Here is an 11,782-nt window from a genome sequence, read left to right as displayed (position 1 = left end):
GGGGCTTGGGGGACTTGAACCCTCCCAAAAAAGGTAAAAACAACAGGTCGGGGATCTATATGTTTATTTTTATATATCGTTCTTACCTGTAATTGTAAATATTACTTTACACCCTGGAGAAGAAGCTGAACCCCCCGATTATCATTGTATAATTTGCACTCTGTTTCTAACCGAACTGAACTAAAGAGAATCTTACAGAGATTAACAAGCATTTGGCAGAGAGGAGAGATGATATTTATGAAACTATGTGAAGGTGAAGTCACACATCTCACATGACCACAATGTAACTTTTAAGTTACAATAAACTATGATTTGAACCCAGGCCAATGCGGTATTGCACCAGGATGTCTGAAAGAGCATACACACTATCCCAGTGAGTTAACAGCAGAGCCCTGCCTTCTTCTGGTTTGCTGACACCCCAACTCTACTCGCTAAGTAGAAACTGTAAAAACAAGTTCCCTGACCGGGAATCGAACCCGGGCCGCGGCGGTGAGAGCGCCGAATCCTAACCACTAGACCACCAGGGAGGTGCAATTTCTTCACTTACATGTGTCAATTTATTGCTTCGTCTTAATAGCAATTATATTGTTGGATGAAATCAATATATTTAAATACACTATATTTTACTTTTTATACATATAGGCTTACTGTTACCATTACCCTGACCGTCACAAAATATCAATGCTTGGTGGTTTCTTTTTTTGTAACCGCTTGTCTCCGGTCGTAACCAGTTTAGATTAGACCCGCCTTTCGCTGAGGAGAGGTTGTTGACGTCACCTTTGCCTATAAGTACCATGATGACCCGTTGTTTCCAGCAAGAAATACTGCAGCAATATCAGAAGGACGTGGAGGGTTGTATTTACCCAAACCTTATTTTCAAATGGGCCCCGTCGCCTAGCGTTAACTCCCCAAGCCTGGCCGACTGAGTATACTGGGTGCTACGGAACATCAGCACATCTGTCTGAACAACAAGAAAGTGAGTTTGCTAAAAAGGGCTACTGTTTTTTGCTATTGAACTGCTGTCTTTGCGGGGGCTTGCAAACTAACATTAGCCTAGCTTGCTAAGGACTAGGACAGATACATTACAGACAGATGCTCGTAATAATAACACAGAAAATGGCTGACATTCAAAGATTGTTTTGTTCGATTTTAGGCTTTGCTAACAGTAATGACCAATATACGTTTGGAAATCCTGAATTCATATAAAATGTATCTTTCATCATGTCACGAAGAACAATACTAGCAAAAATCTTTTTTGTTTTTTGTTTACCCTTTTTGGTGCATCTCGAATGTTATGGCTAACCTTGACCCTTAGGGTAGACATTCTTATTGCAGATTAATGTTTTTCCTACACCGTTTTAATTTGGTAACCACTTTATGCAGCTTAAATGATTCAGCATCTCTTACTTGACAGTTTTTCATCACTTTTTTTTTTCTTCCATCTTCTCACGTTTGTCCAGGGTTTCCATCAAAACAGATTTAACAACAATCAGAAAGATGGCAGCAATCCCAGCAGGTGGCTCACTCGTTGCAACCACCGATTACTACCGAAGTAAGCTGAATTTCTTGATCTTAAAACCGGAAACTGTTAACAATAACTCTGAACTCGGTCTTTGTCATGTTAATTATCTGCTGTGTGTAGGGTATTAACCTGCTATCATAAGAATGATATTTTCCAGTCCTAACTGTCTCTCTCTTTCTCTCAGGGCGCCTAGGCTCTACATCCAGTAGCAGCTCATGCGGCAGTTCGGAGTACAGTGGGGAAGTCATTCCACACCACCCAGGTGAGCTGAGCTGTCATTTGAAACAAGTACACGTTCGTCTTGATCGGCCTGTGGTTGTGTAGATAGTCAAATTATATAAATATAGCGTGTTGTTAATGTTGCATAAGAAGACCAGTGTTCCATTCCTGAAATTGTGAAATTTTGCCTCGTCAGTCTTGTAGTACAGTGTTATGCCTGAGGCTGGTTAGGGGTAAGGCAGGATGTGACTAACTGGGGTTTACCTAACACCATGCGGTTCACCAGAGATCCTCCTACGTCAATCAAATTTATTTTTAATATGGAGACATGGTTTTTAACACTCACTGAACTGTGGTGGCTGTGATGTATGCTAAATCATTTGATTGTTGTGTTGTCAGGTCTTCCCAAGCAGGACTCTGGCCATTGGTGGTCCAGTTTCTTCTTCGGCAAGCAGAACCAGCCAGGGATGACCACGTTGGCTGAAGAAGCCAATCAGAAGTAAGTATAGACACACTGGAATACCAGATAAAAAAAAAATAATAAAAGGGACCAAAAGGGAACCATGTTTGTTACTAACCTACACGCCTTCCTCTAGCAGGGTGGGCGTCGTCACCAACGGCCAGGTGACCTGCGTTGCCAGGGAGATGGTGATGCGTCAGGCGAGTGAGTCCAGCGAGGCGGGGAGTCCTCCCCCCTCTTCCTGAACTCAGGAGGCGTGGACAACGCTAGGGGACGAAGGCCCCTTAATGTGTTTTTTTGTTGTTGTTTTTTTAATAAATTGGTTTGTTTTATAGAACAGGCTGTACAAGTCTCTTTTTATTGTTTTGTTTTTTAACATTGTTTTTATATTTCACTGAATAAACTTAAAAACTTTAAAAAAATAAAAAGACCAAGAAACCAACAATGCAATTTTCTATGTTTGTACTGTATTATTAATGTGTAGTACAATGGTGATGTTTGTTACCTTTTGCCATTTGGTCTTGTCTCCTTGTGATGACAGATTAAAATAGTCTATTGCAGCCTATCATCTGTGTGGCTTCTCATTTAGAAATACTGAAATGTTTCCTGGAATGATGCACAACTAACTGTATAACAGGCAGAGCTTCCTGTTTTCTTCTCTCATAATCAGCAGCTCTGGTAGTCATGGTTACGTCAGTATTTTTACTCCATTCTAACAACTTGGATTCAACATGGTGCTCTGTATTGGCTTTTATTTTTTTCATGACAGGTGTGAATGACCAATTCAAGGGTAGACTAGGAACACATGAGCTCTTCCTCCTTTGGTCTAGAACTGAACATCAAGTACTGCTGTATTTGCATCTAGTCTACAGCATAGACCAGAGAGTGAGATTGCTATAGGTTATGTAACTGTTACAGGCGCCCCCTATACACACTAGACCATTTAGCTGGAACACAAAGTCTAATGGACAAAACACACAATTAAGGAAACAAAATGGCCTCAGGAGTTAAAGAGTGTTTGTCTTTGTGTCATATCAGACACGCTTTTTTCCCCCCTCTTGTTGGTGTGCAGTTTTTCCAGGTCACTGGTTAGTCATCACAGCAAGTGGCTGGGCAGGTTGGTTGAAAAGTCCTTTCATCCAGCCAACATGCTGGCTCTGCTTCCCATCATGCACCTTGCGTCTAGTCTCGCCCCAGCAACAGGTCTGAGCGTGAAGAAACCGCACGGACTTGGACTGGATCATTCCTAAACGTTTCACGTTCAAACTTACTCTTTTCTTTATTTTTTCGCGCTCTATTCCTTCACAGACCTGATGGGAGAAAGCTAAGCAAAGCTCTTCTGACCTCAGATCTGTGGGAAGGAGAATCAGACAGGATCCACACAGGAGATCTGCACGCACAACTGAGACAACTTCCCAGCTGCTGCCTGGCAACCATCCAGCAGAGCAGACAGAAAGGAACATTTTGTTCTTGACATTTGTTCAACACGGGGGGAAGTTCTTAAAGCTGGGGAATGAAGTGAACGTAGAGGAAAGTCAAAGTAAAAAAATAAATTGTGTGTCTGTCATTTGTCTATTTGTCTGCATAGCCCTTTTGGCTTACATCAGTAAATGTCACTTTTTAGAGAAAGTCATGTCTTACACAGAGTATTCCATGGGTGTTGTGTCACCTTGCCGTCTGCCTGCACAAAACAAGACAGGTTTTCCTGGCAGTGCAAGGCTGGGTTTTGTGTCTTTGTTAATTGTTGCACAAAGGGTTATAAAACACCAAACCTAGTTACACTGGCTGGCTTGCTCAAGTCTATACTTGTGTGCAAAGAGGGGGGGAGAAGAGGAATAGGAGGATTCCGATGATGACATCTTCCTGTTCTCCAGCACGTAAACCAATAGTGTTGGATGTTGGGGCGTTGACTACTTGACGGCTCTGTTGGCAGGGCGGGGATGTTTGTTGGGGGTGGACTGGCTGAAGGGGCTAGCCAGGACAATACTGACCCAGCAACCCCTGGTTATCCCATCAGGAAACCCTGTAGAGGAAAGAGAGAGGGGGGACATGAATCATCATATTATTTTTTTAATCTATACATTTTATTATATTTTATCATTCTCCTCATCATCAACAACAACGTCATCATCAGCACAGTTGGTTTACCCGGCGGTGTTGTCATGGTGACCCAGACGGTCACCTGTCTCTGTCTGGGTGGCAAGGGGCCTTCAGAGAGACTGAACTCTGACTTGGTGCTCTCAGTAGGCCTGCTGTCTACACAGAATCACAATCACAGGAAATGTGAGTTCAACATGTGCCTTAATGTGGGGCTGCTCCCATACTGCATGCCACAGGGAGGTGTGGGCCGAGGTCTCACTGCATGAGGCAGAAACTAACGTGGGAGTGGGCGCTTCTCAGCCAGAAGCAGGCAGAGGGGACAGAAGGCCTCAGGAGCTGGCAGGCCTCCCCATGTGACTAAGCCTGTGAGCCAGTAGGTTTTTTTTCTGGAGGCTGACACAGCACCAAGCCCTGCTGGCTCTGGCCGTCACCCCTGGAGAGCTGCACAATGCCTCCATGCTATACAGTGGAGGTCATTATGAGGATGAACAACAGCATGTTCATACCCTTTGATAGGCTAACAGCGGTGGAGCGGTGGAGTCAAGAACGCTGTCGAAAAAAGTGACATGCCACCTCAGTGTGTCCCAAATGAAGTACAGAGTTTAAACTTACTGGAAAAGTGACACGGTTCAGACTGATGACTCCACACATGATCCCCGCCCCAGAGTCCCCTGTCTACACCGCTGTTGATTCAAGTCAAACATTTGCCTAATAGCACAGGGTCAAAGTCAAGGGTTAAAAATAGTGCCGTCGCCCGTCGGTTTTGTGGACTCATCCTTACTTTTGTTAAAGTGTTTCCGAGCCAGCAGGCTGGCTGGAGCGTTGACACTGGTCATGTTGACTGAAGACGGTTCACCTTGGAACACTCTTTGAATTCCCTGAAGAGACAGAGAGCAGGGGCATTATGGGTAAAGGTGAACTGATAAGACCATACAGGATGGAGGTCCCTCTACTCTGAACTCAGGGACAGTTTACTTATAATGTGGCAACGTTTCTATTTCAAGCAATGATGTGGAAACACTATGTGTAGTCTGGGAATGGGTTTGTATATGTGTGTGTGTATGTTTGTGAGTGTGAGTCATTATGTAATAAAAATAATATTAAATTTACATGACAGCTTTTTAACAAATAATGTAATCCAGCTTCATTTGGCAGTGAAGTGAAAGGACTGTTCTGTCAGTGTCACCAGACCTAATGATCACAATGACGTATCAGACACTTCCAGCGCTCTCTCTCTCTGATGGACCAGTCTGAAATAACCCTCTGGGACACAGAGACCCAGTCAAAGCTGTGTTGTGGAGAAAGCTGTTCAACTGCAACCCACTGTAATCCCTGGACTGACAGAAATCTAATCAGCATCTGACATAAAAGAACAAACATACCAACAACCAAACATTGTAATTCTCCTTACAGAAGTCTCTTGACCCTTAGGCATGTGGAGGATGATTTCCAGCAGATTCAGTATTACTGGAAAGTACCAGACAAGCCACATTCGTATGTAGGTATACAATCTCAGATTCCAAAGGAAGACGTGCCACCGGTCATGCCTGGATCAACGATGTGACAAGACACTTCATTGTTTCAGCTGTGATCCGTGGACCGGTGACTGCTGTAGCAATGAATCTGATGTGTCAGCGAGGCCAAGTCAGGGTTCTTGTGTTTTTGTTACTCACTGAACCTTGCAAATTAGCTTCTAAAATGCTCTTGATTGTGGTTTATACTTTGTGTTAAATCAATGTGCGACTATTCAGACTGTCAACGTGTGCTTTGCTGGAGAAACAAGTTCTATGAATCCAACAGCAGTAAAGTGGACTCCAGAAAATGCAACTAACTAGGATGGAAGTTTGTGTCTGCGAATAGCAGAGTTGTTACACTGTTGTTACACTGTTATTATATTGTTAGTACACTGTTATTGTGTTATTACCAGTTATCAAGTCATTTGTACAAAAGTACAAATACTTTGTTACTGCACTCAAGTAGGTTTTTCAGGTATCAGTACTTCCACATTTTCCTGACAACTTTTTACTAAAACACAAACAGTTTTACAGAGCCCATACTTCTTTATTTTAACTTAAGTGAAAAAGTGGGCTACACTTTGAAGTACTTTTTTTTCTGTACCTCTACTGAGTGAAGGGTGTGTGAACTTTGACCCATTTCTGGCGAAGAGTTTTCAGTCTAAGACAAGGTTAGTTACATCTCTGTGTCACAAATACAAATGTGTACAGGCACACCGCATGTTTGTCTTCTGTGGTGTTTATACTGTGTTCTGTGTTGTTGATGTAGGGGTGTACTGTGTTCAGGGTGAAGGCTGGTGTACCAACACCCAGTCTCCTGCTAAATACGGCTGCTTTATCTGACGTGTCTGTTGACTCTAGATTAAATGGAGCGCAGAGTGAGAACTGGACCAGGATGCAAAATATTTGTTTTCTTGAGATTTTCTGGTAAAAACAGCAACGAAACAGGAAGGATTCAGCATTGCTCAAGACTGCACGGTGCAGTTCTGTTGGAGGAATTCCATGTGTTTTTTTAAAACTCTATTCTGTACATATCTGATACTGATATCTGATTGGTCCACCTGTCACATAACAGGTCACATGTAAGTCACTTCTTCAAGAAGCTTATTACATAAGTGTTCCATTGATGAAGCCTCAAGGTATAACAGGTGCCTGTCAATAAGTAGGGGAATAATAATTCTAAATCGAACATCTGTAACATTTTAATATAGTCCATTGATTAATTCAATATTACATTTTGATTAATGTGTCCCGGCAGTTTATAGTGGTGCTGTCACCCTCTAGTGGTATTGTTTGGTACTGACTCCAAATCCATGTGGGCTCTGAATCCCGTTGCTGTGACAGGAAGACACCTCAGAAGTTTTGATAAAGGAACGTGCACACCCATTCACACACAAACATGCCGGTGCATATACACACATTCATATACAAACATGCACTCTTATATACGCACACACACACACGCACACACATACATGCATTCAAATACGCACACACACACACACATAGACTTTGTGTTTTCACCCGGGGCCTCTTGTGTTGCGCAACACCTGCCAGTCTCCAGTCTGCTTTATCTAAGAGATTGCTTCCAAGATGTAGACTCACAGAAGCCCAGCCCTCTATGCCTCACAGACAGACCGTATGGAGCATGTAGGGCTGTGAACACACTAGACCCAGCTGCCAGGGACTCCAGCTGGGAACAGACTCTCTGGAACCGACAGAGTAGCTTCCCTTCACTCCACAGCACACATCTCTATCTGGGTTGTAATGAAGAGGAAGGTTCACGTTTCCCTCCAAGTATCTTCATGCGGCGCCTAAAATAGCCACGCTGAGATTTTAGCACATAGCTTAGCTTGTACCCCCCTATCTCACACACACACACACGAGCGCGCACACACATACACTCTGACCTAGTTCTCTGCAGAGAGGCCAGAGCGAGGTTCTGGTTCTGCAGCCTCATCAGCCTCAGGATGGACAGCAACTCACACGTGTGTGTCGCAACCTCCACCCTTTCAACATACTAACACCGACACGCTATGTGTTAGTGTGGTGGCTGGTATGTTCTCTATCCTTTCAGCTTCCCAAATCACACTCCAAATCTCCAACACAGGACGGAACACAATGCATCACACGTCTTAGTCTGAGAGACAAACATGGTTCACACACTCAAAATTCATCTCTAGATTTATTGGACTTTATTCAGCCCAGAAGCTTTGCCCCTAAATCCCTAGGCCCAGCTGTAGAAACCAGAGGATTTAACTGCTGTCCACGTCCCAGGACTTAAGTCTGAAGCATTCCTGTGATGCAGACTGTTTGTAAGGAACTGCTCAGTCAGTGTTAAACTGCTGCTTCAGGTCACAAGAGACAAACCTTTATCAGTGTTCCTCCAGCCTGAACGTGCAAAGTGTGTTGTAAACATATCAGTTCTGCTAATCAAATCAGGCGTCTCATATAACAAAGGACTTTGTCCAGTTCCTTGGGTCCATGAGCCTATAATATCCTGGCTGTTCGACTGAGTCAGCAGACAAAGACCTACAGATAAGGCACCAGAACCAGCCACACATACACACACACTCACAACTACTCACTAATGATTTATGCCTCTATTTAAAAAAATAATCCCTATCAAAGACACTCCACTACACATTTGTAGTCAAGGAATAAGAGGGCAGATGATGGTGCAGGACTAGGTCCCACATGGAGACATACTCAGTAGCTACAGTATGTAGCTAACGTTACTAGCTAATGTTACTCAACTCCTGAGAGACCACTGAGAGACTGGAAGTCCCGATTGAACATGATTTCCGCACAATCTACTAATCAAAACCTAGGTTTATTTACATCTTTGAATTGTCATAATTATAGGCCTGAGCCAGAAAACATTTAAATGATGCATTTAGCAGTCGTTACACTGCTGTTACACTGTTATTATGTTGTTGTTACACTGTTGCAAAGATAGGACTCTACACAAGTAGATTTTACAACGTTTTACTTTCACTCCTTACATTTTTTTATTAATGTTTATTATTGTCTGTGTGTATTAATGTATTAATATGATGTGAGGTCCAGTTACCAGCATGACATTAAACAGGTAGTAATATTGGCTACTTAAGTATATGTAAGAGCCCATACTTCTTCACTTTACCTTGAGTGAAAAAGTGTAGTCAGTACTTTCACTTTTACCAGTCTTTTTGAACATGAGCATCTGTACTTCTACTTGAGTGAAGGATCTGTGTACTTTTACCATCTCTGGGAATCTGCGTAAAAACCCAGCATGGATCACGCTGTGAGCTTGTTTACCAGCCACAACCATCTGACTGTTGTTATGACTGTTCGCATCTAACTCTGTCTATTTCAGACATGAAAAACACTCGCTTCCATGCTTCACATATAGCGCGTTAACTTATCAACCAATTACAGTCGTTAAGGCACTCGTGCTTTCTTAAACAACAACCAACCCTGGGAGCTGCTGGAGGGTCTTACCTCTCGCAGTCTCAAGCATGCCTTTCCGTCAGCCGGGCCTGCAGAAGACAAAGGAATCCTGGAAAGGCCAACAGAGGGAAGGTTGGATGGAAGGTTGGATGTGTGAATGACGGATGCAGCGACAGTGAGCCTCGGTAGGCTCACTAAGACGCCTCTCCAAAAGAAGACATGTACATGAGGCAGATCTACTCTGCACACTCAGAACTCCACACACCCAGCGCTCCTGTTTTATTGGCTGAGGAGGCAGGCCTGCCCACCACTGCCCCCAGCACCACTTCCTCCCCCCTTCCCTGACCTTTCTTGAAGGATTTTTGCTCCCTAGACGGAGGGAGGGGTGAGAAAAACAAAAAGAAACAGAGGGAAAACTAGAGAGGAGTTGAAGGAGAGACATCAGGTGGGGTTGGGGGTAAGGAGTGGGCTTAAGGCCTTCCATGCCTCCCTCCCTCTGCCTAAAGCAGCGGTACTTAACCCTGTCCTCAGGGAACCCCTGTCCTGCATGTTTTAGATGTTTCTTGGCTCCTGATTCAAATGCATGTTTGTTACCAGGCTTCTACAGAGCTAGATAACGACCCATTCATTTGAATCAGGTGTGTTGGAGCGGGGAAACATCTAAAACATGCAGGACAGGGGGTCTCTGAGGACCAGGGTTGAGAACCACTGGTCTACATTTACATATACATTTACTCATTTACCAGACACTTTTATCCAAAGCGACTTCCAAGAGAGAGCGTTGCAAAAGTGCATAGGTCACTGATCATAACAACACCCCAAACATTGCAGGTGGCCAAAACATGAAGCATACATTGTGAAAAAACAAATAAGTGCCAAAGGGAAGAACCATAAGAGCATGTAGTTAAACAAGTTACAATTGAACAACATGAACCTCAAAAAGTGCAAGAGTGTAACTGTAGAAAAGCAAGCAACAGTAAAATATCTGTTTTCACAGTGAGCACAATCATTTTTTATCAGTTACAATTAACCAACAAGAGCAACAAGTCTCTCAATAAGAGTCGTTGTGATCCTCGAAGAAACGAACATCAGGTCCAGCAAATCATTCCTAAATACCGTTGTACTGCCGAAACAAGTGCGTCTTAAGCCTTTTCTTGAAGGTGGGGAGACAGTCAGTGTCTCTGATTGAGGTGGGGGTCTACAGGAGGTGGGGGTCTAAAGGAGGTGGGGTTCTAAAGTGGAAAAACGAACCAGGCTAGTTGACTGGTCTTTGCTTCTTACTGATCACTACAGGGTGGGGAATGGAGAGCACAGAAGAGAGATAAGAAAAGGTGACAGAGAGAAAGAGAGCAAGGGAAGGAAGGAGGTAAGAGAGAGGGGGAGTGGGAGGTGTAGAGGGACAACATTTATGAGGTGTTGATTACAAGGTGTGTCTTTCAGGTCCCGGCCAAAGGAAGTGCATTCAGAACTAACTAGTTCTCTAGGTGAATAGTTGCTGATGTGTGCAGATATCTTTGGTTATCGGGCCGGTTGATTCCCTGTTAATGATAGTGCAGCAGCTCCACACATCTGAGCATTACATCTCTCTTTGTCTTTCTGTCTGTCCGTCTCTCATCCTTTCTTAATGAACCCACCCCTGTGTTCTGTCTCCACATTGAACTGCTTTTCTCCTGTGGGGCAGTAGAGTACAGTGGTAGCAGCAGGAGAGAGACCTCCCATTTCCATGACCCCACCCCCCTTCCTCACCCCCCACCCCAAGAGGAATGCAGGCTGCACGACCAAGGCACGCTTCATCACGTGCACTCCCACCACATAACCTCATGCACACTGCTGCAGGCCTGCATGTATACTACTGACTCAGGAAGAAGAAGAAGAAGGAAGAGCCTGAATATACACACTGGTAGGCCCACAAGGGGTCCCCCTTTGGGGGTGTGCTTTCAAAGGCTGTCCTGTTTCGACAGACAGATATCAGTTGGGGAAATGATTGGGAGGTGAACTACTCCAGCGCAATGACTTTGCAAAAACTCTTTGCTTCATTCCACAGCCATCAGAGCCTCTCTTCCTTTACCAGACAGATGGGCAGCCTGACAACCAGTCAGCCAGTCAAGTAGCCACCCCACCAGTCTCCCAGCCTGCCAGTTGGCCAGCCAGCCAGCCAGCCAGTAAATCCGCCTGCCAGTTAAGACAACCAGGCTGCCAGTCAGCCAACCAGCCAGTAAACCGGCCTGCCAGTCTGGGTGTAGGGTTGAGAGGGTGCATCTATTTCTGTGGTCTGACCTCTTTTGACCAGGTATCTATTTAGCAGGGTATCCACAGCAGCACTTTTTCTGGCAACTTCTCGACACACAGAGAAACAAAGTAACTTACTCAGCCATGCAGACACACACAGCCGAATACAAATGCTTTAATACACACAAAGTGTGTGTACGAGTGTGTGTCTGCGTGTGTGTGTGTGCGTGCGTGTGCATACACTAAATGGCCAGTGACCTAGTTTATCAGAAGAGACAGAGGGAATGCAGCACCTGCATAATATCA

The 11,782-nt window shown here is 44.2% G+C and overlaps 1 protein-coding gene, 1 long non-coding RNA gene and 1 other non-coding gene across 4 annotated transcripts; 1 reads left to right on the top strand and 2 right to left on the bottom strand.

The window, feature by feature from the left end:
* Positions 1-455: 455 nt before the first annotated feature.
* Positions 456-527, bottom strand: trnae-cuc (transfer RNA glutamic acid (anticodon CUC)). Its single transcript has one exon. It is a non-coding gene; the product is annotated as a tRNA-Glu (tRNA).
* A 283-nt stretch (positions 528-810) lies between these two features.
* Positions 811-2,538, top strand: ppdpfb (pancreatic progenitor cell differentiation and proliferation factor b). 2 transcript variants are annotated; one of them, XM_084680493.1, is made up of 5 exons: positions 811-976; positions 1,461-1,552; positions 1,707-1,784; positions 2,141-2,240; positions 2,341-2,538. In XM_084680493.1, the coding sequence occupies exons 2-5, from the start codon at positions 1,498-1,500 to the stop codon at positions 2,444-2,446; spliced, it is 339 nt and encodes a 112-aa protein (XP_084536619.1). In that variant the 5' UTR covers positions 811-976; positions 1,461-1,497; the 3' UTR covers positions 2,447-2,538. The 2 variants fall into 2 exon arrangements, with proteins under 2 accessions (XP_084536619.1, XP_084536618.1); XM_084680492.1 differs by having other exon boundaries at positions 813-976; positions 2,338-2,538.
* A 398-nt stretch (positions 2,539-2,936) lies between these two features.
* On the bottom strand, positions 2,937-9,501 carry LOC146252483 (uncharacterized). The gene is made up of 4 exons (XR_014732088.1): positions 9,299-9,501; positions 5,083-5,179; positions 4,350-4,457; positions 2,937-4,224 (listed from the first exon to the last, which is right to left on the bottom strand). It is a non-coding gene; the product is annotated as an uncharacterized LOC146252483 (long non-coding RNA).
* Positions 9,502-11,782: the final 2,281 nt, after the last annotated feature.

Source organism: Hypomesus nipponensis, chromosome 18 (assembly GCF_054491055.1).
Source record: "Hypomesus nipponensis isolate SF chromosome 18, ASM5449105v1, whole genome shotgun sequence".
In the NCBI taxonomy this organism is placed as follows: Eukaryota; Metazoa; Chordata; class Actinopteri; order Osmeriformes; family Osmeridae; genus Hypomesus; species Hypomesus nipponensis.
Note: the sequence above shows the minus strand (reverse complement) of the source record. Positions and strands in the feature narration are given on the sequence as shown.